This window comes from Phycodurus eques, chromosome 18 (assembly GCF_024500275.1).
Source record: "Phycodurus eques isolate BA_2022a chromosome 18, UOR_Pequ_1.1, whole genome shotgun sequence".
In the NCBI taxonomy this organism is placed as follows: Eukaryota; Metazoa; Chordata; class Actinopteri; order Syngnathiformes; family Syngnathidae; genus Phycodurus; species Phycodurus eques.
In genome coordinates this window covers 17,964,536-17,992,489 of record NC_084542.1, presented here as the reverse complement: position 1 = coordinate 17,992,489, position 27,954 = coordinate 17,964,536, and the positions used below count along the sequence as shown (strand labels likewise).

The 27,954-nt window shown below is 50.4% G+C and overlaps 1 protein-coding gene across 2 annotated transcripts in view; it reads left to right on the top strand.

Annotated features, from left to right (window-relative positions):
* The first annotated feature begins 3,054 nt into the window (after window positions 1-3,054).
* The window catches only part of LOC133417348 (prospero homeobox protein 1-like), a 34,827-nt gene continuing 9,927 nt past the window's right edge, over window positions 3,055-27,954 (top strand). The window contains exons 1-4 of one of the 2 annotated variants that reach the window (XM_061705067.1): window positions 3,055-3,403; window positions 5,207-7,262; window positions 11,051-11,158; window positions 20,148-20,342. In XM_061705067.1, the coding sequence (XP_061561051.1) occupies window positions 5,277-7,262; window positions 11,051-11,158; window positions 20,148-20,342 (2,289 nt within the window). In that variant the 5' untranslated portion in view covers window positions 3,055-3,403; window positions 5,207-5,276. Of the gene's footprint in view, window positions 3,404-3,541; window positions 3,556-5,206; window positions 7,263-11,050; window positions 11,159-20,147; window positions 20,343-27,954 lie in introns of those variants that run through there. The other variant, XM_061705069.1, reaches the window with a different exon arrangement.

Genomic DNA, 27,954 nt, shown 5'->3' with positions numbered 1-27,954 from the left:
GGTCACGGGAGCGCCGCGGGTCGGACGAGAGGCCGGCAACGGGTTCGCGCCGCAAAAAACGTTTGCCGCCGAGCCCGGAGTCGCTTGAGTCGACGCGCGCTCGCCGCCAGATTCCCCGTTGGGAGGCTCTCGCGTCCGCGGCCGTGTGTGCGCGCAAGAAAGGGCAGGAATGGCTGCGTGTGTGCGCGCGTGGTAACGTGCACACGAGTCTTTGTGTGCGTGTGTGAGGGAGTGCGAGTGAAAAAGTGTGTGTACGTTTCTGTGTGTGAGCGCGTGTGTTGTAAATTTGTGTATGCGCGTGTAAGTGTGAGAGAGAAGGTGCGCGCGCGCATGTGTGTGTGCGTGCGTGTGTGTGCGGAGAGCAGATTTCCTTTCGACGGTTTGATTTCTCGATCCACCGGCAATTTCTTCGTTATTTCAAAGGCGAAACAATTTGGAAATAAAATGAATCCGTTCAAAAGTTCCTTTCCGAAAAAGCGCATCGAGAATATGTTCAGTAACAATTTGTAACAAGTGCCGCGCAAGCGTAACCATAAGCCAAGCCCTCGTGTCTTCCGGACTTTTTGTGCGCCGTTGACTTTTGTGGCCACTTTTTTTTTTTTTTGGCTTTCGTCCAATTTGAAATTTGCCAGCTTTAGTCAATAAAGCGACGACAGTAAATACGTGCGTCCGCTGCCCTTTTTGAGTCTTTTGCTTTCGAAGTGGTCGCCATTTGATGCGTTGTTGCTGTGGGCATCTTCCTTTTCACGCCACCCACAAATCACAATAATAATCATTGAAATTCACAGGCTACCGTCCTGAAATCGTATTCTGGAAATGGATTGAAAGTTGTCTTAAAAGGAAGCAAAACGAGAAGAAGACAAAAAGAAAAACATGCTGCTGCACCTTGCCAGGTGAGAGGCGGACCCCGCCAAGAAATTGTCGCGCGTGTGCGCGTCACGCAGACAAAGCGGGAACACAACAAAAACTAAAAGACGCGAGATGCCGAGGGAGTGTTTGACTTTAAGCGAATTACACTTTTGTCTTTTGGCTTATTTATTTGTTGGTCTTCTTTCATTCCACTGCGCCATTGTGGGGTTTGTTGTAATGACGTCACGATTATAAGATCTGGGAATGAAATGCAACTGTCGCGTCAGTGGGATAAGCCCCAAAAATGTTGGACGCGACAAACCTTCCTCTTCTTCTTCTTCTTCTTATTATGCGCTTTGCTGTGTGTGTGTGCGCGTGTGCGTTTGTGTAACAAATGCAAATCATGTCGCCTCTCTGAATTTGTGCGTGTGAGCAAGTTGGCCCACGGGCACGCGCACGCCATCGGCGGCGACACTGCAGCCAGCAAGTAACAACCGCGGATGCAAATTGCGAAGCGCAGCAATTATGGCCGACACGATCCCCTTTTTGTGTGTGTGTGTGTTTGTTTTGGTGTCTTTTTCTCTCTTTTTTACACTCAATTGCTTCGCTTTAACAGCAACAAAACAGGAGCTTGAATATCAACGCACCGTGCGGATGTTATTTGAACGACATGTTTATGGCGGCGGCTCCGTTGTGCACTTACGAAATGCAATGCACCGTCCGGGGACTTGTTTGCACGATTTGGACCCTCGCGCGGAGGTCAAAGGCGACCCCGAATGATCAGAAAGCGCGCGAGAGTTTTGTCGTTCGGTGAAGTGCGTCACGATTGCATGTCGTGCTCGAATGGAACAGATTAAGTGTCCACCAAGGACTTTGATCGGCAGGCAGACCGTGTCCGAGTCGGACGCCGACTCTTCATCCTTATCATCACCGTCATCATCATCATCATCATCGTCCTCCTAATAATAAAAAAAAAAAAATAATAATAATAAAACACAAACAGCTACGAAGCTCTCACCCTTCTCGCAATTTGTCTCTTAAAAACAACAACAACAACAACAAAATTACAAATCCAAAATCAAAAGAATAGAAATGTTTTTTGTTTTTTTTTAAATCGAATAATACTATATAAGAATGCTAAAAATAAGTGAAAGCAATCAAATGACACCTTGGCCGCGTCGGGGGGCAAAATCGTTTCCCGTCGTTTCCAGCACTCGTAAATATGTCAGGACATTCAAAGCCCGAAAGACCGCAATAAATCCGCACCAGCGCACACATTTGGGCTTTTTGTTGACAAAGTGCAGCCCCGCTGGGGAAGCAGAACCGGGGCCGAATAAGACGGGAGGGTCGAGCCGCGCGCGCACGCGTCAAAGTTTGCTGACTTGCTTCTATTTGGTTCGAGCGCAGGAAAAAATAAAATAAACAACAACTTGCGGAATGGAAAAAAGAAAAGGAAAGAAGAGAAAAGAAGAGAGGAGCCTCACCCTTTTCCTCTTTGGCCATGTGGAAAATTAAGATGGGGGGGGGGGGGGGCAGAATTGGACGTAAAACATGTGCACAACCTGGAGGGGAAATGCAAAAACGACACGCAAAAAAAAAAAAAAAAAAGGAAACTCGTTCGAATAAGCGGCAAAATGTAAATCATCTTCCTTTGCAAGCGTGCTTTTAATTGGGACGATGTCGTTCCCAAAAACAAAAACACTCCTCGAATTGGAGCCGCGCGTTGGAATTCATTTCGGCGGCCGACATTTTCGCCAGCTGTTGCTGCCCGGTGAACATTCCAAACATTTAGACAAAAATGTTCCCAATTGACGCGGAGTTTTCATTTCTGTGGCTTACAAAATAAGATCATTCATTCGCCCAAATTCATTTCATTGCGGATTCTTTCGTGGAAATAAACGTGAACGAATCAAAAGACAAAAAAAACAAAAAGAAAAAAAAAACATGCAAACACATCAAAATCGAAAAGTTTTGCATTAGTGTTCGAGCATCGGCAGAAAAATAAGGCACGATGGTTGAAATGAAGTGGGGGGGTCCCGGTTCAAGTTCAGCGCGTGGGGGGCACAGAAGGAGGCGGAGGTGGCACGGGGGAGGGGGGGGGGGCACGGGGGGGTCTTCTCTTATTGGTGGCTTGCCGCGGTGACATCACGCCCGCCGGCCGTCTTCCGGCTTCCTTCAGCCGCGTCTTCAAGTGGATGCGCCGGAGTTGCGCCCAGTCGTCCCGCCTGCGCCAGCCACGCGGACGCACGCGCGCGCGCTCCCGTCCCGTCTCGCACTTACCGCGCAGCCCTCGTCCGCTCTTCGCGCGGAGGGCGACCAGGAAGGAAGACGGCAGCCGAGCAGCTCCGAGCATCTTCCATCTTGTCCTGTTTGTCGTCCTCGTCGGCGACTTTTTGATTCCAAGCGTTCATCTTTTCCATCTTTTTTTGTCGCGGAGCCTGTGAGCGTGTGTGGGGGGGGGGGGTTCTTTTTTGGTTTTTGGGGGGTTTTTTTTGTGGTTACCCCCTCCTCTTCCTCTTCCTCCTCCTCGTCGTCGTCATCATCATCTGCGGAGGTAAGTAACTTGTCCGCGATCAGAAAAAAACCAATCCAAAAAGTCCAAATGAATGAAACCTCATCCTCATCCTCATCCTCACCCGCGCTCGTTCTTCTTCACTTTTGAAACATTTCGCGGCCACGTTTGTTTGTGCCTGTCTGAAGTTGAAAGTAAGTTTGTTTGACGCGTGCAAAAAGTCGCTTGCGATGTCACTCGGCGCGCGTGCGTGTGCGATTTTCCGGTCCGCTCGGAAATGTTGACAGTATTTGGTGGCCTGTCACTCCTTTTGTATTTAGCATTTATTATTATTATTATTATTATTATTATTATTATGACGACTATTATTTTGGAGCATCCCACCTGAAGTTTTTAATGTTGGCAAAAAAATTGAAATTGTGCTGCGTTCCTCAAGGTTTTTAATCGTTTCAGAGTGTGTGTGTGAGCGTGTGCGTGAGTGTGAGCGTGTGTGTGTGTGTGTGCGCGCGCGCGCGTAGCGCCAGACAGGTGCCGGCTCCCAAAAGACAGGTGCTCCTACGTGCCGGTGACTATTTGCAGCTCCATTGTTAGTGTTGTCGGTGATGGCTTGTTTTTCTTTTTTTTCCTTTTTCCCTTTTTCTTCCCTTTGTGTCCGCAAGAGAAGCAAATTGTGCCTCGCGAGCTCTTTAACGGTCGCGTCAGTGCTGCAAGGCCCAACGCATTGGAAAAAAAACGCAAAACATCCAATTCTTCATTCTGGACCATCGCTTAGCGGCAACTAACAATTTCTTCTTCTTGTTTTTATTCATTTCTATTTTTCAGCGTTGCCCCCCAAATTACAGAAAATGATTGTTGCCTTTAAAAAAAAGTACATGTTACAAAACAGTGTGTTTAAGAAAAAAAAAATGTTAAAAAAAAGGCACACAGTAAAATGTAAATGCTTTCCACTTCAGTTAATTTGCCATTTGATTCTAAATCTTTTGTTTTTAAAGTGGCAGCAATTGAATATAAATGAGTATACTTCATTTTTTGTTCTTAAAATGTCCAACCGTAATGTGTTTCACAAAATTCTTCGACAGTTTCACGAGATATTTTCGGACGTATCAAAAGACCTTTTATGCATTTTTCTATTTGTCTGTGGACGCCGGCCACCGTTGTGCTTTTCGTGTGTGTGCAAAGAGCGCTTTAAGTCCCAGTTTGAGCGGCGCGACCTATTGGCTCGAGCAGAATTAAGCGCCCTTGCCAGATGAAAAGGCACCAAAACCGAAGCAAACCCAAAAATAAGAGCACGCGGCCGTGAGCTCCCGCAGGCGCCAAAATCAATCGGCCTATTTTGCTTTTCTTGAACAATCGGTCGTTGCCTATCGAAGATGCGGCGGGCTCATCGATCGACGCGGACGCGAAGAGTTTTGGAAATCAGCGGGATGATCGGCGCCGGCTTCCCTGGCGCGTTTCACCTTAACCCCGTTTTCCTTCAACGTGACCCTCCTGATTACTAGCGCCTACGTTCGCACGCACGACAGCGACACGGAAATGAGGACGAGCGCTTAAGTCATTATCCTAATTTTATGCCGCTTTGTGTCGCGTGGGAACTGGTTCAGCGTCACGCGACGGGGATAAAACACGGGACTTCGCCCCGGAACGCGGAGGCCGAGGCCTAATTCCGACGCTCGTTTCCCATCGCCCGCCGGGTGGTCAAATTGCGCCGGGGGCAACGCTTGCCCGCTCGCGACGGGTGCACGCTTTGTACCCGAGTGCGGAAGGCCGCGACGTCTCTCGCCATGGAAGTCTTTTGAGTGCGCCCGTCGCTCTAATGCGTGTTTTCCGATCCCGCCCCCTCCCCAGGTGCTCAGAGCCTTCGCTCGCAGAGACGCGTGCGGTTTTGCGGGATATGGCCAAATAGCAGCAGCCCGTGATGCCGGACCATGACAGCGACTCCCTCCTGAACAGACAGACCAAGCGAAGACGTGTGGACATCGGCGTGAAGAGGACCGTGGGCAGCGCCGCCTCCGCCGCAGCGACAGCGACCACCGATAGCATTGCGCGCGCCAAAGCGGCCATCTTTAGTGCCATGAACTCTCTGAGCGCCCACTCTCACCACAGATCAGACGGCGACCCCATGGAGTGCTCTGTCGTGCAGGCGCACGGAGGGCCTGGCGTGGTTTCGGCCGGCGACGGCGATTCCAAGTCCAACGTGCTGCGGAAGCTGCTGAAGCGGGCCAACTCGTACGAGGATGCCATGATGCCCTTCCCCGGCACCACCATTATCTCCCAGTTGCTCAAGAACAACTTGGCTAAAAACGGCGGCGGGCCGGAAAGAGCGGACAGAGGCGACCACGGCTTCCCGGGATCGGGGCTCTCGAATACGAGCTCCGACGCTCCCCAGGAGGACGCCTGCAGCAACTCCTCCCAAGAGAGCTCCCCTCAGGAATGTTTGTCGCCCTTCGGCCGGCCCCCCGGCCTGGGCGCGTTCGACATCGAGCGTCTCAACAACGAGCACCTGCGCGCCAAGCGAGCGCGCGTGGAGAACATCATTCGCGGTATGAGCCACTCCCCGAGTGTGCCGGTGCCGCCGTCTTCTCGCCACGAGCGCGACCACGACATGGACGGCGAGCGGGAAATGGATCTGGAGTGCCCGCCTCCTCGGTCCCAGCACCAGGGCCCCGGCGGGCCCGGCAGCCCGCGAGCGGGTGAGGTGTGCGGAGGCGGCAGCCGGGAGAATAAGCGCAAGCAGCGTTTGCCTCAGCAGCAACAACAGAGCTTCACCCAGCTGGTCTGTCAGAGGAAAGAGCAGAAGCAGGAGGAGCGGCGACAACTGAAGCTCCAGCTTGAGGACATGCAGAAGCAGCTCCGACAGCTGCAGGAGAAATTCTTCCAGATCTACGACTCCACCGACGACTCCGAACACAACGACATAGGAAACCTGTCCGAGGACAGCCCGGCGAGGTCCGACAACGGCGCCGACGACCGGGGCGGCGAGGACTTGCGCTCCGACAACGAGATGCCCGACCTGGATCCCGGCCACTTCCTGGATCGGGCGCGGGCGTTGCTTCGAGAGCAGGCTCTCCTGGGGGACGGAGACAAGCCGACGAGACGAGATGCGATCGGCCGCAGCAAAGGGCAGGGAGGCCCCGGCGCCTCCGTGCACGCCGAAGGTAAACAGCTGGCGGAAACGCTGAAGCAGGAACTCAACTCGGCTATGACGCAGGTGGTGGACACTGTCGTCAAGGTGTTCGCCAAGCCCCCGCGCCCTACGCCCCAGCAGGCATTCCCCCCGCTTTCCTTACCCCCGGAAAGGTTCTCTTCTGCAGTCAACGGGGACAACCCAAACTTCCACACCACCAACCAGAGGCTGCAGTGCTTCGGCGACGTCATCATTCCCAATCCGCTGGACTCCTTCGCCGCCGGCATTCCCGGGATTCCCGGTCCGGTGAATGACCAAACCGAGGCCCTGCCCTTAGTTGTAAGGAAGACGCCCAGTGACCACCACCACCATCACCACCACCACCACCAGTCCTCAGCTGTGGGCGCCCACGGGGGTCACCACCATCCTTCTCTTCACCCTTCGTCACTCTCTGCCTCAATGGGGTTCAGCCCGCCCTCCTTCAGACACCCCTTTCCCCTGCCTCTCATGGGTTACCCCTTCCAGAGTCCCCTGGGCCCACCCACGGGCGGCTACCCGAGCAAGGAGCGCTCCTCGCCGGACTCCGTGGACCTGTCCCGGGAGACCACGAGCCTGAGGACCAAGATGGCGTCCGGCCACCACCTGGGGCACCACCATCGCTCGTGTTCGCCCGCACACCCTGGCAGCACGGCGGACGGACTCTCCTTGTCGCTCATCAAATCCGAGTGTGGCGACCTGCAGGACATGTCTGACATCTCGCCTTACTCGGGCAGCAATGTATCCTTTGTCGATGTTAATGTGTCGCGTCGGTGCTCGCACAGGTGTGCGTCCGGAGCGTGAAGGGCGAAGTTCTTTTCGAGACTGCTAAGAAGCAGCAAAAGTGTCGATGAATCACTTCCCCTCCCGCTTTGCCGCATCCTAGTATTTATTTTTACATCCGCGGCTCACCTTCTCACAGGCTTTTCTTCCATCTTGCACAGCGTAAGTGCTTTCCAAGCTTTCTTATCTCATATCGCTTACTCAGACAGATTAAGTCCCAATTTCTTTTGTTAAAAAAAAAGTCCTGAACGAACAAGGACGCAGATAGCATCCTAGAACTCGGCACACAAAAAAAATAGTGTTTTCTGCGTCCTCGCTTATAGTTTAACTCCACGAGTGCCCTGTGGATAAAGAAGCCTTCCCCTGCGGGAGGCTCATATCGAATCCCCCTGGAGACTGGAGGCTAATAGCGTCAAGTCCCTCCTCTTTCTTTCCCATAAACCTCCTTAGCCCCCACGCTACTCAACCCCCTATTACGCTCATGAAAATTTGATTCGTGCCCCCGGTTATCCTGAGAAAGCTTCAGGTCATTAGCATTCATTCCACGCTAAACGAATCACTCCTCTCGTTTACCTGCTTGGGAGGCGGACGTGTTTATTCAAGGCTACAGGAGGCCTCGTTATTGCATTTTGTGCACGTCACTGTAGGTTCGCCCGAGGACTCGGCCAAGACGCGATTGCTTGTCTTTTTGTTTTCTCCTGCGTTCCTCTTATCATCCATCACTGTAGTAAAAAGCCCACAATCATTGTCATTTCTCTTTTTTTTCCCCCCCATTTCATAAAGATCTGTCAACAGCCTGGGGGGCCCTTCGGCTGTTGCTTGGCAGCCAAATACTTCTTTTTTTTTTTTTTGCGTGTTTGTTTTCCCTCCCTGCGAACGCCCCCATCTCCCCCCCCCCCCCCACACACTCCCCTGTCTTTTCTTTTGAAGCGGGCGTTAACAGGTGTTTGCGGCGAGCTGTTTATCTTTCATTACCTCGCCTTGTCTTGTCTTCTGACCGAAGGCTGAACGCTTTCCAGAGATCCATAATCCTTTGCTTTTGCCGGTTCCCGATGGAGGGATGAGAGAGAGAGAGAGAGAGAAGAGAGGGAGTCAGAAAGACAGAGGGAGGTGTACAGTAACTAGGAGGAAGTGGGAAACAATCAAAGAACAAGCACGCAGGGCCAGATGCTGGGTCTTTTCATGGCCGCGTTTACACATTCTGGCTATTGGCAGGCTGAGCAATCGGCACCTTTTCTAATCATCGATGAGCATACTTGAGGCGGACTTTCGTGTATCCCCGCTTTATCGTTTCGCCCCAATTTATGAATCACTTTTAACTTCTTTCCGAGCCTCAGAGGTCAGCGACAGCTTGTCGGCCATTTTTGAGAGGCGCGTTCAAGTTCACCGCGGCCGAGCAGATGGCGCCGATCGCTTTCCGCTCATTTGTCTGCGGTCCAACTCCGAATATTCTTGTCCCCGCACCTGGAATCAGGGAGCGAAGTGGCTATTCTGCTCTCGTGACTCCGGGCTATGGGAAGTATTGGGGGAGCAGTGATTCGTCGTTCGGGATGCGTCCCCGCGTACTGCAGAAGCCAGCTGGTGCGAGTGCGCCATCATGACAAAATAATAGCCCTGCACGCCACCCCTAAGTCCAATCACAATTACATTTGCAAGCTGTGTGGGAATTGGAGACGAAAACGTCTCATCGAGAGATGCGAGGCTTTCTTAATGGTCGACTGTTGATGGCTGCGGCGGGTCCATCTCGACGTGTTTGTTTAAAAGTGGAAAAACCCCTGATGAAAAGTGACGACGACGACAATATCCAAATTCATTTGAAGTGAAAGCGTTCAGATGGATAGCCCCCCAAAAGCATCCCACCTTGCCTGATTGAAAAAGAGCTGTGCCTCTGCGTCTGAGGATCCATTGTGCCCCCTCCGCTCGGAGCAGATGGTGTGGCGCGGGGAGTGAAGTGCTGCTCTTTTGGCCGGGCCTGATGGAGTAACACCAGGCTGCCCCCGGCCCCCCCGCTGCCCTCCCCGCAAGACCCTCGCTCCCTTTCTGCCTCTCGCTTACTGAATCAGACAAAGTAGACAGGATCTTTTAAGGAGCCAAACCGGCGTGGTTCCGCATTGGCTGGCTTGGCCGTGTAACCCCGAGGCCAAGGGCAATCCAATCTAGCAGCTGATGCCTTCTTCCCTCTCTCGCGTTACTGCTACATCTGGACACTTGACTGGTTTTAACGATCACCGGCTACCCCCGCCGATCGTAAATAATGTCAAGTCGGTGTACTTTGCCCGCTCCGGTGTAAGTCTTCATGAGAACTTGAAGCCCAAACTTGTACTTGCTTACGATTCTTGTTTTGGAAACGACCCCGAGTTCAAAACAGACGGCCCTTATCCAGAGCCCCTCTTTCCGCATCCTCGTGATCCGACGTGTTGTACGGACGTTAATGCGCCGTGGAAATGGCTCGGGCCGTTCAGTGGCGCAGATGTGTTTCAGTCCCCTCGTGGTTGGCTCGGTCCAAAGCGTCGGAGCCCCATTTCTCCTTCTCCTCCTCCTTCTTCTACTCCTCCAAGGCTTTGGCAGAGGCAGGGAGGTTCAGGAGGGTGGTGGTGGGGGGGGGGGGGGGTTGTTAGGGGTGGAGCAGAGGGAGGAGGGGGTGGGGGGGGAGTAGGATGGATGTAATTGTAGACTGGAACAGTACTATCCCTCAAGATGAGCCCCACCAGAACCATCTCCATCCTCTCGTTGCTGTTCAGTCCATTTGCTCCATTAGGAGGACCTCTGGTTGAGGGTAGCTCATGTGAGTGTAACAAGCGTTCGGGCGGTGTAGCGGGCTATCTGCTCGCATCTCGTTGATTAGGTTGTTAAGACAGCCAACATCAGACCATCATATTCAGGCTTGGCATGTGTTGTCGCCAAGCCATTAGGCTTTCTTGCCCATCGCTGGCGTTAACTGCCGTCTTTGTCTGTGATATGCAAATAGGCTCCTTTTCCCCTCCAGCCCTTCTTCCTCTTTTAGGGTGGAGGTTAGCACAGGGAGAAGGCAAAAGGCGCTCGCTTGCTTTGACTGTGAAATGAGCCTCCTTATGTAAAAAAGCATCAGCTGTAGGGCCGGACGGCACTTTATTAGCCGTGACGGCGTCACGCTCGATACGGACAATGCTAATCGCAAGCAAATTTGAAACTTGGCGCACCGTCGTCTTGAGCAAGACTCTCAACTATAGCAACCTTTAAACGAAGCCTGTCATTCAGGCTACCTTTGAAAAATTCTCTCCCATGTGAAACATTTCATTGGTTCATAAAAACAGCATCAGATGCAAATCAGGCTTCTGCCAATCGATCACATGCGGGTCGAAATCCGGTAAGAATGAGTGTATGCGGATATTGACACGCTGCCACCGTAAATCAGGAACGGAGGTTTTGGCTCAGGTTAGTGTCTGGTTTTAGGGATTAGATTTCGGTTTAAGTGCGTTTAGGATTGGTGGTTAGGGTTAAAGTAGGTTTAAGACTAGAGGTTAGGGATTGCAGTTAAAGTCGGCGTTTAGGGTTAGGATGGTTGGATTAGGGTTAAAGCTTCGGTGTTGAGGAATTTATAGTCGGGTCAAGTGTGGGAGTTTGTGGGTTAGGATTGGGGGTTAGTGTGTTAAAGTTGGGCTTTGTGGTTAAATTCTGAGGGATTGGTGTTAGGGTTCAAGTAGGGTTAGGATAGGGTTAAAAGCTCCACCTCAAAACTCTTGGTCCTTAACGGCTGCCATTTTCAGATACAGGAGGGTCTCTCCCCGAATCACCTGAAGAAGGCCAAGCTCATGTTCTTCTACACCCGCTACCCGAGCTCCAACATGCTCAAGATGTTCTTCTCTGACGTGAAGGTGAGTCCTACTTTGAGTCATTGCGGATTGATCCTCCATTGCCGTTTCGAAATGGTTCGCACACTTTTTTCTTTCAAGCAACACACCTGCCTGCTTTAAAAAAGGGAAGCTGTATTTGTGATGATGCTCGGGCTTCCGTTAAAGTGAACAATGCACGCCCGTCCTTCTCCAAATGAGGCCCTTCCCTAACCCTAACTTGTGGTTTTATGCAAAAGACGAGATATGAGGAAGTCGGATGCGTTTTCGCAGCCGGAGTGCGAAATGGAGGGATGGCGAAGATGGGGACAGAGGAGTGCAGGTGAACGGAGGGACGGGGTAGGAGCTTGAGGGGAGTACGTTCGGCGTACGTAGCGAGGAGGAGCCCAGCTGGGAGTTCGATGGAGAAAACAAAGCTCCGTTTTTAATCTGCGCTGGAAAAAACAAGCACGACACAATGGCCGCCGTAAGCATGCACGGCCGTGTTTGTTCGCCGCTGTTGTGTTTGTGTGCGCGCGCCCCTCTCTGACCATACGGAGGGGTAAACACTGTGACAGATCCAGGCCATCTTATTCAAATCAGAAGATAAAGGTTCCCCTTTTTCTCTCTCAGCTGCCTCCTCTTGGATGCCGCTGCCACCGGCCGCCATTTGCGGGTCACGTGACTTTCACTCGGGCTGAAAAGGGGCCGCGCGTTGGCCGAGCGTGTTCGGCATCTGCCAATGGCGCTCGGAAAATTTGTTTTTTTTCCACTCGACTCAAGATTGAAAAGGACGGGGGGAAAGTGGCAACATTATTATGAAAGAATGAAAGCGCTTTTGTTTGAGTGACTTCACGGCCGCCGAGGAGGAGGAGGAGGTCGGATCACAGGCGACCTCATCAGACACCGAAACAAGGTCAAGATCGTTAAGAGGATTATGCTTTGTTTTTGTTTTTGTTTTTGTTTTCGGTGCGAGACAACGCAGCCCGAGCCCCAAGTTTGGAGACTTAGACGGACAATCTAATGATATTCCGCCGGCGTGGGCCTCCTCGCAAGTGGCTGTTCTCAGACAACGAGTCTTTAAGGCTAATCGGGTCTGCGCTAATCAGTCAAGGACCTAATGAACGTGGGAAGCGCGGCGGTCGGGACCGCCGCGGGACGCCGTCCCCTCTCGCTATTTATCTCCCCCTTTGCGCCTGATACTGAATTTCTTTGACTTTGGCTGCGTTTTGCAATGTTTTGACAGATGTGTCAAAAGACCATTGTTTGGGCTCAATATCATCCCGCTGGCTTTAAGACTTTGCGTTTTGATTGGCCAGTACGGGTTAATGTGTGGTGATTAATTGCACCAGATGAAGGAAGAGATTAGATCAAGATATGCTAAATGTCATTTGGTTCTCGATTCATTTGAGTAATCCCAACAGATGTGACATCATTTTGTAGTCTAATAACATACAGTCGCTAATTCTCACTCAAATGATCTGAAATTTGAAGTGTGTAAAAACTAACAAGTAGTTTCCAAGCATTTCTGAGCTTGCAATTAGCTTTCGTGTTTAAGCGCATTTACAATGTGTTCAAAAAGTGTATTTGCTGTTCATTGGTTTAAATGTGTTAAGTGTGTAATCCAACGGTCTCGCCAAAGTCACTCAGTAGCGCCACCTGGAAAGTGGCAAAAAATAAATTAAAAAACGTGATTCGGTCAACGTCTATCATTAGAGAACATATGAAAACGTCCCAGCTCAAAACTGAAAAGGAAGTCGGTGATTTTGCTAGAAAACTACCCAACTTGCTCAATTCCAGCGCTCGTACTTGGACGAATCCACCCACTTCCCACTTGAGCCCCGATCAGAATGTACGTCGTCGTATCCTCGGCAGACGGGTAACGGACTATTGCCCTCGCTGCGCGAGCTCGTTCGTTTCTCGCCGTTTGTTGGGACCGACGTAAGACCGAGGACCACCAGAACTGTTGTACAAGAAAATGTCAACGTCATCGTCCGTGCACAACCCTTTCTAAATGCATCGATTATGATTGCCATCTGTGTTCTTTTCAAGCAAAACCACCAGGGTCCTTTTCGCCCCGGGTTGACACATTTCAGGAGGGTTAGCCCTATTCGAGAGGTCATGACTCCTGTTTTCCTTCTTTTTTTTTTGCTGATGATGAGGCACAGCGTACGTGCCTCGTTGGTGCCGACGAGAAAGAAAAGAAAGAAAGAAAAGCCAGCGGCTGGATTTGAGTCACCGCCGCTAACAAAAGGCCGCTTTCCAGGGCCGCTTTTTGTGTGCGGTCAGCCAATCGGCAGCCGGAGATTATCTCCCACAATTCACCCCTGCGAAAACAGGAAACGTTAGAAAGCCCCGATGACTGTGAAGGGGCTTACGAGAGAGAGAGCGAGGGACAGGGAGGCCCAGGCGGGCTTCTGTGTCTTTCTGCTCTCCTCTGCTGCTTGTTCTCGACGTAGCTTAGCACGCTGAGGTCATCTGTGTGCTTTCTGGCCCATTGTCGGACAGCGCCACCAGAGACGCACTCTTTCGACGCCGCTCGGTCGCACATTTTGCTTCACGGCGGCAAAAAAAAAAAAAAAAAAAAAAAAGAACAAATATTTTGTCAGCGCGAGCGCTTCGCACGTTTGCCTCACAGCTTTGAGGCACGGCCTTCGAAACTCGGCTGCAGCTTTCCTTCGTGGAGTGGACTTCAGTGGTGGAGTTAAAGATCTAATGAGCAAAGTTAGCCCGGCCGTCACACGATTAGCGACAGAAACCCCCGGGGCGCCCTTTCAAAGACTTTCTGATGACCCCTCCCCCATCGGCGTCCTGACCACATCAGTAAAGACATTTGATGTCACCTGATTTTTTTATTTTTTTTATTTCAAATTTTAAATAAATGTGGACATTGCAAGATATCACACCATTTTTTTTTTTTGAGCTGAAGGTTACGAGATAATGTAGAACTTTAAACATCACACCACCACAATTACAACTTTGTCACCGATTTATTATTTTTTTTTTTTTTGATGTACCCCGCCTCTCGCCCGAAGATAGTTGGGATAGGCTCCAGCAGGCCCGCGACCTTTGCGAGGATAAAGCGGTGCAGACAATGGATGGATGCTTAGCATTATGCTAAAGGGCAGCTGTTGAATTATTTTTATGATTATTTGTTTTTTTGTAGCTACTATATTTGTGTGTGGGCCTCAGTGGAAAAAGTTCGGACATCTCTGCTCTAAATTGTCCGTAGGTGGGAATGTGAGCGTGAATGGCTTGTTTGTCTTCATGTGCCCTGCGATTGACTGGCGACCAGTCCAGGTTGTGCCCCGCCTCTCGCCAGCTGCGAAAGGCCGCCGCTCACTAACGAGGGCACGCAGATTTTGAAAATAGATGGCTGGATAGTCGTAAAGTAAAGTAAAGCTACTGCCGGAGTGTGTTCTATTCTAGACGCTTTGTGCGCGCCCGCGCGTGTTTGTGTGCACGTGTTTTTCCGTGTGTGTGCGCGCGCGCCACCTTCTATCTGGCGCTGTTAGCATTAAGAGTTGACCTTTCACAGGCTCTTGAGTGTGAGTGTGAGAAACACACTCTCGCTGTCTCTCTCTCATCTGCCTCTTAGCTCGCCACGCACACACATATACGTTGCATCTCATGTGAGTGCCGGCCGACCCCTGCCAAGTCTGATTAAGGAGCCGCGGTGATGTGCTTCTTTGAGCCCGTTCCCTCCTTTTGCACCCAACATTCTTGTCCTCAGCTGCTATTGGAAAAAGAGGTGGGGGGAGGCGAGCGGGGCATTGGGGGGCATGGGGGGCGGGATTCGTGAGGATTTGGGGATCTCCTCAATCCCCCGACCGGCAACTTAATGAACCAAGAGTGCCCAATGCTGCGGGGGGACTTGTCAAACTTCATTGAAAGGACGTGTTGAGCGAAACGTATACGGATCAAGCAGAATTTGTATTTGCGTCTATAATTTGCATGTTTTATGATGGCTGTTTTGCACGGCGGGGGGCACACTCAGTTGCATTTCCTCCTGCGCCGTCTCGGTAATAAAGTGACACGTCTATCCGTCACTCAGCCGCCTCGCGCCGACACCTAAGGTCTCCGCCGTGAGCGATGGCCGCCGTTTGGGCGACTCCAATCTTCAAAGCGAGTCGCTTCGAAAACCTCACGCTGGCCGTAATTCACTAATGTCGCACGCGTTCCGGGAAGGTTTACGGACGAACGGTCGTACGGTTGAGAACGCTAAATCTGACGCATCCAACAGGGGACGGTGATGGAGGTGCGAAAATATGCGAAAATCTTCCCAAAGGAAATAATACGAGCAATCCGTTCTGTAACTTTTGGTTAATATGTTGCTCTTTGTTGTTGTTTTCTCTCTCTAAATGTTGAGGGTGCTCCTTCTTTTGGAGGAAAAAGCCAAGTAAAAATCGAAACAGGTGCAGCTTGTATTTATACATTTAATGGACAGTTTTGGTTTTTTCCCAAAATTGTGGTCGAATTGCAAATGATTCACGTTTGTTATTGTACGTACGGTGTTACCTTGACTTACAAGATGAATTTGTTGTAACTTGTTTGTCTTACATATCAAATAAACTTTTCCCATTGAACTCCATTAAAATGCCATTAATCCGTTCCAACACCCCCAAAGAAAAGCACCATTTCTCGTTACTTGTTTTTAATAAAGAAAAATAACACCTTATTTTATAATCACGCAATAAAGCTTGATTGTAAAGAAATAAAATAAGTGCAATTACAGTACTGTCATCAGTCTAAAAGAAGTTTTATTTTGCCTGTGCCCCCAGAAACATGTCAAAGCGCTCATGTGATACGGTCGTAAAAAAGTAAACCCACAACCTGACAAAAATGAGGAGAGAAGACAACAAAAAAAGAAAGCTGCATTTAGGAGACAACATGAGCAGTTCTACTCATAATACTCGCTTATTACCAATATATAGCGATCTAAATATATATAGTACATCCAGCATTATGGTGAGTCACATTTGGAATACTTTTTATTAGTTGTTGATTTGTTTGGGTCTGCAAAAATATTGCTTCAGGTGAAAGCGGTCGGAAGATGCGGGGAGAGCGCCGGTCCCGCATCGGTTTGGGTGCCTCGGCAAACAAATGTGGCGCCGCTTGGTAGAAAACGAGGCTATTGTGTGCATTTAAGCAGCGACTATTTGGAAGTGTCAGTGGTTTGTTTGTTTGACGCGTCCGTGTCACGACCCCGGCCTGCTGACCGCTCACGTTCCGACCCCCCGCCAGCGCCGCCGCCGCCGCCCCCCCACCCCCTTCCGTCCCAACGCCATTGTCCGACAGCGCTGACCTGCACCCGTCCCGCCCCTCCCCTCCCCTCCCCGCTTCATTTCCCGGTTTATGCTCACCAAGCACTTTAGGGCAGTCCCTCCTCCCCCCGACGCTTACGCAGCCTCCCGAACCCCCGAAACAATGTCGAGCGGACTTATCGGGCCGTGATGTCACCCGCCGATGATTCCAGCCTTTCCTGACTTCTTCGTCTTTGCCCCCCCCCCCCACCACCCCGCACAATGGCGCTATCATGAGGAGCGTGTGCATGTTTGCGTGTGCGTCTGCGTGTCGGGGAACAATAGCCGCGGCCCTAATCTCCATGTCAAAACCGCTCGCCCCCCACCCCCCCGGCCAGCGGTCCGCTCAGCGTTTTTCTCCCCCTTGCGTCAACCCCCCCCCCCCCCCGATTCATTCTTCTCCTTGAGGCACAGCAAAAGGAGCAGAGAGGGGCGGTGAGGCCTGTTTGTGTGCGAGCAGATGATGCTTACGAGGCTTTGAGCCGTGCATTTGCTACCTGGGCCTTCATCCTCTTCTTCGTACCACCACCATCACATCGCAATTATAGAAACCATAAATACTACACAAAACTGCAATAGAACAGCTCGCAACTGTGCCATCCTCTGGAGTAGTTCGGCGTCAATATGTATCTAATAATGCGGCTAGCTACGTGACAACATGATTTGACAAAAATGACAGTCTGTCAAAATAAGTCATTCCAACCAGACTTATTTTGACAGACTTATTATTATTTTGACGCCGCTTCAAGAATTTTGAAAATCGGATGATGGGTTCCAGAGTAATTTCGTTTTTTTCAATTGGCTTTGAGGGGGCGTTTTTGTGTGATATCGCCCAAAGAAAATGTGCACCAAAAAGCCTTCAAATTGGAGTAAAACAGTATCACGTCATGATTTCACACCATATCTCCTCAAACCGTTGGTCTGCTAAACGAATCGGAACCCCTCTCCGATTGGCTGACGAGTTTCAGTTCGAAATATCCACCAATAAGCCGAAACTCCGAGGGGTTTTCCAAGTTGATGTGTCAAAACTACCATGACGTTTCAAACTAAAAACTCCACTTAAATGGCAGTGATGTAACATTATTAGTGAGGAAAGCAGTGCGGACAATAGAACAGGTCATGAACTTTAGTCATCATAATTTGAAGTTATTTATAATGGAGGATTTCTGAGCTGTTTAACGTGCTCAGTCCATGTTTTGTTTGTTTTTTTTCCCCGAAAATTCCCCAAAGATGGCGGCCACTTATCACTTGGCTGATGTGACAAAAACAAAAAGAATGCAAAGAAAATGAATCGTCCTCACCAGAGCGGCTGATGATTAAACGTGTTCGTGTGTGCAGATGGCGACAGACGTCTTTTACGAGTCCGGCAAGTTTTGCTCCAAGCGGCCAATCAGAGGACGGAAAACGCTGACGTTATGGTGGTCCGGCTAGGCGGCCCCGTGAGGATGAATTTGAAATGTGATTGGCCAGTACTACCGATTGTGAAGGTCCTGGGCAGATTAGATTGGCATGGCAACACGCAGAGGCAGAAATCTAATCGGAGAAAAATCCGACGTAGCCGAGAGACAAACAAATTCATACGATGTGATTGCGCCGGCTTATAAAACGAGAGAGTTCGGAGTGTCCGCTTGTTTCGACAGAGTCGAGTGTTTTCGGTGGCAGAAAAAAGACCCGGGGAGCCGCTGAGGCTCCTAATAGGTTTACTTCGCCCTATTGAATCCAGCCGAGCGGCACAGATCAGATAGCCACGGTCTTCGCCGCAGCTTATCGTCGCGGCCCCTTTCTCTCGCCCTCTTTTTTTCCCTGCTCTTTTTCTTCTCCTTTCTTCCTGCCCGGGAGGTGAGGAGAGGGGAGGAGAATCGGGGTGTAATTGGTGAACGGGGTTAAGTACTTGTTTGAGCCCCCCCGCGGGCCGGGGCGCTTCAGATGATGACTTAATCGTTTTTCTGCTCAATTATGCGTTTGCGGCCCAAACCCCGCCGCGGCCGCCTCGCCACCCTCCGTTCGCTCTTCGGGTTATGATAGGGGGGGCCGGAGGGGGCGGGGGGTAGGACGTCGGCTCCCGGCGGGGAAGATGAACACACTCTGACTTACACACACTCTCTCTTGTCTCGCTGTCTTACTCAATGTCTCTATTATCTCCTGCAAGCTTTCTTTTTTCTTTTCGCACCGCACATGTCGACTGCCCGATGGGGAAACGCTTTCATCCCCGCACGTCTTGTCTTTTTACTTCCGAATCCGCCGGCATTGTAAGGCTGAGACATGACGGGCCTCCGCCTAAGCTGCACAAACTCGGCTACAGATTGCGCTACATGGAACCAAACTATTGGCACACGTGCTCATTTTTACCCACAGGAAGTTTCCTACTTACCTAATGGATGTTCCTGGAAAGACTTTCTTTTTTTTTTTTTTTTTTTTTTTTTTTTTGGGGGAAAATGGGTGACTGTTGCAATGGTTTATGAATTTGTATCTACGCTGAACTTTGCAGTTGTTCCCAAACATGATCAAAAGGTTTGAGCTGGGAGCTCTTTCCCAAACTGTTCCCACAGAGATACGAATTGTCCAAGACATACAGCGTCAGAAGCATACTAATCGTCCAAAATGACTTGGTAAGCTGAAGAATTGAGGTTCAGGGGGAACTGAAGTCACGTTTCCAACTTAAGTTCCAGGAACGTTAAGTTCTTGGTCCTTGTGGTTCCTGGAAGTAGGAGCTTCAGATCAATCTAGCACTGGAGTTCCTGGACCTCTCGAAAGTACTACCTCCCTAGCAAAGTCTTCTTTCAGCTGTTCCCCAACAGTTCCAACTGAGTTGGAATCATCCTAATTGTCCAAAATGTTTTCGTAAGATGAAGAATTAGGTTTCAGGTGGCACTAAAGCTGCATAAGGTCCAGGAACGTTTAGTTGCTGGTCCTTGTTGTTCCTGGAACTAAATGGCCCGCAATTCGTTCAGCAATGCAGAACCCAGCATAAACGTTCCTGGATCTCTGGAAATGACTAACCCGCCACCCCAGCAATGTCAGAGACATTGACATGAAAAATAAAGTTTCAGGGGGAACTAAAGCAGCATTTCCACCTATCATTCCAGAACCTTTTTCCAGTCGTTCCTCTTTAGTGCTGCGGGTCAAAATGCACTAGAAGGGGTCTAGTCCAAGGTCTAGTTAAGTTTACTTGTATCGCACCCATAGGATACATTGGATTTGCCGTCGTCCATCCAGTCATCCATTTGTGCTCTGTGGTCCAATACAGGCTCCAGTTCATCCCAAAAATGTTTGATGGGGTTGAGGTCAGGGCTCTCGAGAGCCTTTCCCATGCTCTTCCGACAGAGTCAGAGCATACTAAAATATGTTGGAGTAAATGTTGTTGTAGTAAGGAGGAAGGATTAAGCTTCAGGGGGAACAAATGCTGCATTTCCTATTCAGAGGTACATGAACGTTCTCAGAACTAAAAGTTTTAGAGCTGCAGGTTCCCGGACCTCTTGAAAGTACTACCGCTGTTGCAAGGTCTTCTCGTCGCCCTGATAATTTACCCCAGAACTCAGAGAACAAGGGTCTTCTACAAGTTCCTAGTTCTGGGGTAGAGTTTGAAACGAGCTTTCACGGGTCTAGTCCAAGTAGAGAGTGTTCTAGTTGCATCCTGCCCAGCGGGGACTTGATGTTTGATGGAGGGAGGTCAAGGCTCTCATGCAACAAGTGTAAAGTAGTTCTAACTGTCCCTGGTCCTCTTCTTCCAGTTCAACCGCTGCATCACCTCGCAGCTCATCAAGTGGTTCAGCAACTTCCGGGAGTTCTACTACATCCAGATGGAGAAGTTTGCCCGGCAGGCCATCAACGACGGCGCCGCCGGCGTGGAGGACCTGAGCGTGAGCCGCGACTGCGAGCTCTTCAGAGCCCTCAACATGCACTACAACAAGGCCAACGACTTTGAGGTAAGCACTGCAGCCAAAGAGCGCCGAGGCTGGAAGGAAAGGCCAGAATTCCACCTTCAGAGGAAGATGGGTCAGGTTCTCCTTTAACTGTGTTTGAAGTCCACAAAGACAAAGGATTTAGTATGTTAGATATGATATGTTTTATATGTAATATGTCTTGGAAACAGTGTTTTGGGCTTTGAGGGTAAACGTTCAGCTGAAGTGCAGACTTTTTTTGTTTTGTTTTTTGCCTTGTCCCCTTGAAATGACATTTTATACATAATATTTAGGTATCGACATCCTATCGTCCAAAATCTCAAAATTTTGTGAGGTTAATTCTTACTATCTAAACAGAAATGAATTCACAACATTTGAAGATTTTCCTTTTTCGTTGGACAGATGAAGAGCTCTTTTCCAAAATGAGATCAAACCCAAATCGAAAAATAAACTGCATATATCTTGCCATGCCATTCTCTCTGTACCGACGCTATAAACTTGTTAAACATGTTCCGAATGAGCCAATGAATCGTTTGACCAAACAATGTTTGTAGGATTGGCGGGACTGAACGGATTCATAGCGTTTTGGAAAAGAGCACCTCATATACATTTGATTCATTTCTCATCTTACGTGAATCGATTTGATTCCACGGAATGACAGATTTTAAACATACTCGGAAGCATATGTAGCATAATTATGAATCTGTATTCCGGAACGCGCTAGTATTTGTGGAGCAACTCTAGCTACCTTTGTTGAACTGAGACGGATCGGGTTAATAAAATGTAATTTATTTCAGAGTAATCGAAATGGATCTATAGCGTTTTGGGAAAAAGCGCTTCATGTATTATTATTGAAATAAGGGAGCTGGTTTTATTCCGCGCACACGCATATAATTGCGTCAATCTAAATCTTACCCTGAAGCGCATCGAGCAATAGAAGCGTGTGAGCCAGCGAGGCGGCTGCCGTTGCGTTTGCTGTCCAGGCTCGCGCTCGGCTCGGCACGTTTTGCCACCGAGCGTACGGAACTCAAATGAGGAAGAAAAGTCGACTGTCGCGACTGTCGCGCCTCTTCCTCATCTTTTGTTTCACGACCTTTGGTGTGTTTGAGACACTCGCCACTTCCCAGTGCTCAGTTTCGGTAACTTCACCTTTTGGTGTTTTTGTACGGGCTACGCTTCTCCTTTCCCCCCCCCCCTCTTTTTCTCTTTCTCGCCACCTCGGCTGGCCGTTTCCCCTCTCGATGTACGCTGAACATCGAGAAGGTTGGCACGTGCTTTTGTTCTAGCCACTCGGCGCTCTACCAGTGCCCCGTGTGAGCATTTTGTTGTTGCTGCATTTCCCAGCAGCGTCCCGTTCACCTCGAAGGGTACGGCCGTCCGTCTCTTGGACCGGACCGAGCTTGCTGGCAAAGCATTTCTCCCGCGTGTATACGCGTGTGTGTGTGTGTCACTTTTTTGGGGGCGGTGGGGGTGGGGCGGTGTGGGGTATTTCACTGCTATCAAGGTTAAGCGTCCCACTGTTTTAGCGAGAGGAAGAGAGGAGGGGGGAGAAGGGGAAAGTGGGAGATGGATAGATAGGGTACGGAGGGTGAGAGCTGAGAGACAAAAGAAAGCGCATCGAAGCCAGGGAGTCAGGGGATAGTGGAGGCGGTCGAGGGGGGGAAAGAGAGAGATGACGTACTGCGTAGAAGTGCCCTTGCGAGCGGTGGGAGTTTTGCACAGCTCACACTTGAAGTGCTTTTCTTTCTCTTTTTTTTTTTTTCCACCCCGCCACCCGTCCGTTTCTCTGTGTGCGTTATTTGTCCACTGGGGCAACACACGCGCGCGCACGCGCGCACACACAAACACTTTCCTGCATCAATCTTCAGTCCTCTGAAGGGAGGCTTTTGAAAGGCTCGGGGCTGGCAGAAGCACTTGGATATGACGCCTCAATAAGTCTATTGGAAATTAGCGTAAACATAAAAATAATAATTAAAGGCGCGAGCGTTAATTGTGTACACGCACACACTGCACTGTGCTTTTCTGTATCCCCGATGTCGCTTTTTTCTTTGCAAATTACTATTACTTGAAACTGTCATGACCTGCAACTCTGTTAATGTTCTATATGTGACGCATATTCCAGTTGTGCCACTCGAGAGCAAACAATCGTAATTGCGTCACTTGGACCAAGCGGTGTCAATCCGGCCTGAACAACTTTCTTAGCTCAGTTTGCCAAAAGTTTCAAAGTGTGTTTACACGGCGATTACTGGAAGCGCTTCATCTTAATCCTCGCTGGCACGAGTGCGCCACTCTTGAGGCGTTCGCTAAATTGCCACCGTATGAAAAAGCTCGAAAACCGGCCGACGGCGAACGAACGGCTTTTTTTTTTTTTTTTTTTTTTTTTTTTGCATTTGCATTTGCATTTGCATACATAAATGTGAACATTTGCAAGAAGAGGCCAGGACAGGTGAATAAGTCTTTGGAGGGAAATGTGCGTGTGTGAAGGGGGGCGAGCAAGGCCCTTTGGGTGGCTGTTTTGCATATTAAGGCTTTTATGCAGGCGGGCAGGTGTCTGAGAGATACAGGAGCTGATTAGAAGCCAACGTGAGGAGAAATTTGCGCAGCCATGCAAATTCCAACAGCACAGAGGAGAGACTCGCAATGTTTGTGTGGCCTTTTGTTGTGCGTGGGGGCGTTGTTTGCGTGCATGCGCGTGTGTGTGTATGCGCGCAACTACAAGTGCTTGGAGCGTGGGTTTTTGTGTGTGTGTGTGTGTGTGTGTGTGTGTGTGTGGGACTCACGCGTGTGTTATATATGTGCAAGTTTGTTCGGATGTTCCGTCTTACGCTCTTAAGTGTGTTTTTGCGAGTGTGTGTACGTGAGTCATAGAGGAAATGTGGAGATGGATGGCGATGAGTGCATGTGTGGATCAGGATGCCCCCAAGGCTTTTTTTTTTTCCGTGGATCTCTCCCCTTTCTCGTCCTCCTCCTCCTTCTGTTCCTCCCCTACCTGCACCGCACTTGAAACAGGAGCCTACGCACATTCAGCGCGCACGCACACACGCGCGCTGAAGTTTCCGTTTGGCAGATTGTGCATCATCAAAGTTCCGTCCACCTTGGTGGCGTCTTTGGAATGAATATGTCCTCTGTTTCGGCGACACACACAGGCGCAGGCGCGCAGGCACGCAGGCACGCGCACGCGCACACGTCCGTGGCCTTTCTCGTTTGATGCTAATCTGCTCTGTCACTGTGTTGGCCGAATCCGCTCCCCATCTTCCCTCCCAGCTCCTCTTTTGTGGCGATTGTTTCCTCTTTTCCTTTCATATCCCTCCCTCGCTCGCTCCCTCCGTTCTCTCTTCCTTCCTTCCGTCCGTCGCCTCTCTCCTTTCATTCTTTCATCCTCCTCTCGCATGTCTTCCCCCTGCCTCGCCTTCTCCTCCTATTAGGAAAGTTTTAATGGCATAATTGTCACATTCCTTCTGGCACAATGAACACTAGCTGGTAATTAAAAGAGTTGGCCGTTAATTACCTACTTTTCCCTCTTTTCTCCGCCAACCGACCCCCCTCCCCTTCCCCCTTCCCCTCCTCTCTTCTTCCCTTTCTTCTCCGCTTTCGCATCGGCGACGTCCGCCGCCATCAAAGTGCGGCCGCGCTCTGCCGAAAAAGCCTTGACTTTGAGCGGGCGGCGCTTTCGTGTGAAGTGAAAACTCTCGCTGAGCGTCCCTTTTCCTTTTTGCACCCCCCGTCTGTTTGAACCCCCAATGACAACGCACATCATCTTTCATGAGACAGGAATGTGTGTGCGACCGGGTAATGGCGGGGGTCTGATAAAAAGAAACTCTCAAATTTCCATGGGACCGACCGGGCCAAGTTTCCTGAATCGTACGCGCGCATTTAAAAGAGGAAGTCACTATGATCTCCGCGAGGGCGATATCGCCGCAAGTGGTGACACGCAGCCAGGTTTTGAGTTTCCCATCATCCTCTTTTTGTCCACCTGGGGACGCGTTTCGCTCGAACGAAGTGTCAGTTATGACCGGTTGCCGGTTATGACGGCGAAACAACACAACGGCGGTCGGGAACGCGCCTACGTTTTCGGTCGAGAGCGAGGGAAGAAAATGCAGAACAAACTTCTTATCTTTTGTGTAGCAGACCGGCGGACATTTCGAATGAAACATCGACAGATTCAATGACTTTGTTCGAGGAGATACAAGCGCAGTCGCGGCGTTGGCCAATGAGCTTCGAGTGTCATCGGCAGGTTCCGGCACAGGCACGGAGAGACTGGAAGAGTCACAGAAAGGCATAGACGTGAACGTCCATGGATCAAACCGTTCAGTTGTTCAAAAAAAAAGAAAAAGTACTGAAATATTGAACAGTTACAGGCGTGCATCAAGTTCAGCTGGAAAGAGGATTTATTTGATTTAACGCTTACTTATAGGAGGGGCAAGGCAATTGAGAGTCGATTCTGATTTGCGATACCATCCTGGCAGCAGAGTGAGAGATCGTAGCAAACAATGATCCGTTTTGAGCAGAGAAAGAGAAAGTTTTGTGGCTCTGGCGGGCGGCGTCAAATGACAGGAAGACCCAGATGCGTCCCGAGGTCCTGGACAAAGCGCATTTTCTCCTCCTCCTCCGCCTCCGCCTGCTGTCCCTCCATCCCTTCGCTCTCCGCCGCGCCGTCCGTCACGCGAGGGCCGACAGCAGATGCCGTCTGTCCAACCGCCGTGCCCCGGTGCATTGTGGGCTTCACCTCTCCTTCCCCCTCCGTTCCTCCCTCTTCACTTCCCTCTCGGGGCTCCGTTTGTTCCGACGGCCGTTTGCTGCGCTCCCGCTATCCCCGGCTTTTCCGTTTCCCTCTTGAAAGGAGCCGAGATGGGGGGGGTCGCCACATTAGGACGCGGTGTGTGTGCGCGCAAAGGGGGGCGTGCGTCCTTGACCAAAGTTTGACCTCGGAGAATTGGAGGTGAAAAGGTTGCGGACGGTTGCAGAGGATGCGCGAGGAGGATGCAAGAGTTTTAAACGCAGACATTTCGAGTTTCGTCAGACGCGTACTCACAGAGATGCGCTGGCAGTCGCGACCCAAGAAGACAAAAAAAGCAGATGAAACCTTGAGAGATGAATAAAATGGTGCTATAGATTTAAGCCAAAAATAAAAGCAACACAATGGGCCACCGGCAAACATGCACAGGATGTACGTCCACTTTCTCTGCGTCGAACACGTCTCCCCTTGGGCTCTAACTCTCCTTGAGAAAGGCGCTGGAAACCTTTTCCCAACAACGCACTGTAGGAGAAAACATCTTTCACACGCGCTTCTTTTGCAGACTACATTTCAAACTTGACTCAAAGAGGAGTTGGCAGTTTGAAAACTGCTCGCAGGATTTCACTACTTCACTAAACCTCCACTTTAATAACAATTCCATTGTTCATTCCACTTCTTAACACTTCTTAACACTTTCATGAAAGGAAACTACGGATATGGTTTGGTCCAATGTTTTGGGGTTGAAATATGCAAAGTTGAATTCTTTTGTTTTACGCGTCAGTTTGGACATCCAACTTCAACTGGGAGTGACGAATGAATGTTACACTTTAGAGAACTACGAGCAAGAAATTGACAACAGATCGACACTTATTCTATTCTAGATATATATATATATATATATACAGTATGTATGGTCTCTCTATATTGTGGATTTTCACCTAAAGCGGTGTTCACTGTAATCATGTTAATCTTATAACCGCAGAGATGACATGGTCGTAATAAATTGATTGCAAATCTAGCAAAATGATCACGCGCAAGCCGTCTGACGGCCTTTTAATTGTCTTGGGGACAAGAGTCGGGCGGGGGAAAAGAATAGAGAGTGGCATCATCTGCTTCTCGGTGAATGGCTGCGGGATATTGAGGGCCCCCGCTTGACACCTCCTTTTCTTCGCAGCGCGTGCGCGTCCAAGGCCGACTCGCTTAACGGTCGTACCTGCCTCCACACATTGATTTTCCCAATTCTTGCTTCTCCAGTACTCCCCCCTCCCGCTGTCCCTTCTTCCTCCCGCCCTCCTCGTGTCCCCGCTCACCTTGCTGTGCGGCGCAGCTGCTGATGATGTCATTATTCCGAGAGCGCCCTAAACCTCCCTCCCTCCGCGCGTGCGCGAGACTAATGAAGCGTGGCGGAGGGACCGCTGCCAAAATGACCAGGGCGTGCATCAGAGCTGCAGATGTGTCCAAGTCCTACCGCCCCCAATTCCATGCACGATTCCTCTTTTCTTTCCTCGCCCTCCTCCAATCTGCATCCGTCCATCTTATTCCTCCTGCTCGCCATCATTTATTGTTTCCCACCCGTCTATTCTTTCCCCCACCGCCCTCTCCTCCTCTCCAGATGTCCTCGTCCCATCTTCCAGACTCCCTCACCCCTTTCTTTCCCTTCTGCCTCCCGCTCGCTCGCGTCTCCCTGACCCGTTGACCTCTAGAGCCACCCCATCCCCCACCCCCTTGTGGTCGCTCTCCCCCCGCCTGTATACAAGCGATTGAACTTTCAATTTCTAATTCTTCTTCTTCCACGGATTGCCATATCATCAGTTTTGCAAGTGTCCCAATTTGTATTTGTATTTATTTGTTTAACTTGGAGAACAGAGGGCCCTCGGATGACTACGTGCCGCCATACAAGGTTGCAACATTGAAACATCGGAAGACGTGGTCACCCGGCACGCTCGGTGACTCTCATACTCACACTTATTCATCGGATTGTTTGAAATTTATAGCATTTTATAACTTTGATCACTTTCTCACTCTACACTGTTAGCGTAGCGCCGCGATTCCAGTTGACATCCAAATTCAAGTTGCATCGCTAACATAGGAAGGAGGTGCGGCGGCGACGGAGGCGAAGGGAAGACGGGGACACGAGCGCGACGGCTTCCTGTTTGTCCTCGGCGACTCGGCGCACCTCGAGGGCAGCTCGTGTGACAGCACCGCTCGGTCTCACAAACACGCAGAAGCGCCTCAAGGGCTCGGCGTCGCGGGGGCTATCGGCGCTCCGAGGCCGGCTGATGTTTGCTCAGCTTTAAGGCCCCTTTCCTGTCCCGGTGCTCACCGAAGACTTGCTGCAGGGGAGCCGAGGGGAACCTTAGCCGGAGACAATGTAGCAGGGAGTAAAAACAAGGACTCTGCGCTTTGGTTGGACTCTTCATCCGTGGCCCCAGTCTTATCAGTGGTTGCGGACGAGCGCGGCGAGGGGCAGAAAGACAGGGGACATGGGTTGTGTTTGTCCAGAGTGACAGTGCGGGCCAAGGACTTACCAAGGCCTTTGTAGATTATTGATCGGAACAGATATGCGAGGCAAAGGGGACTGTGTGTTCTTGCGCGTGACAGACGTTCGGGAAGTTCTGCTTTGACTCAACGCAAAAGGCCCGCTCAACGTTCACACGGGGATCAACAATAACGCGCATTTTTCAATTGGCATTTCGTCCCTCTTGAGTGACTTCTGAGAAAACCAAACGTGGCAGCGTGGGTTCCGTTGACGATGCGAACGTGAGATCCGACGGTTGTCTGTCCCTTTATGTGCCCCGTTATCGAGTGGCCAACAGCCCTGGGCGTAGTTCGCCTTTCAAACCGACGTTGACGCCGATCGGCATAAGCAGAAGAAAATGATGGATAACTCCACCCACTTTC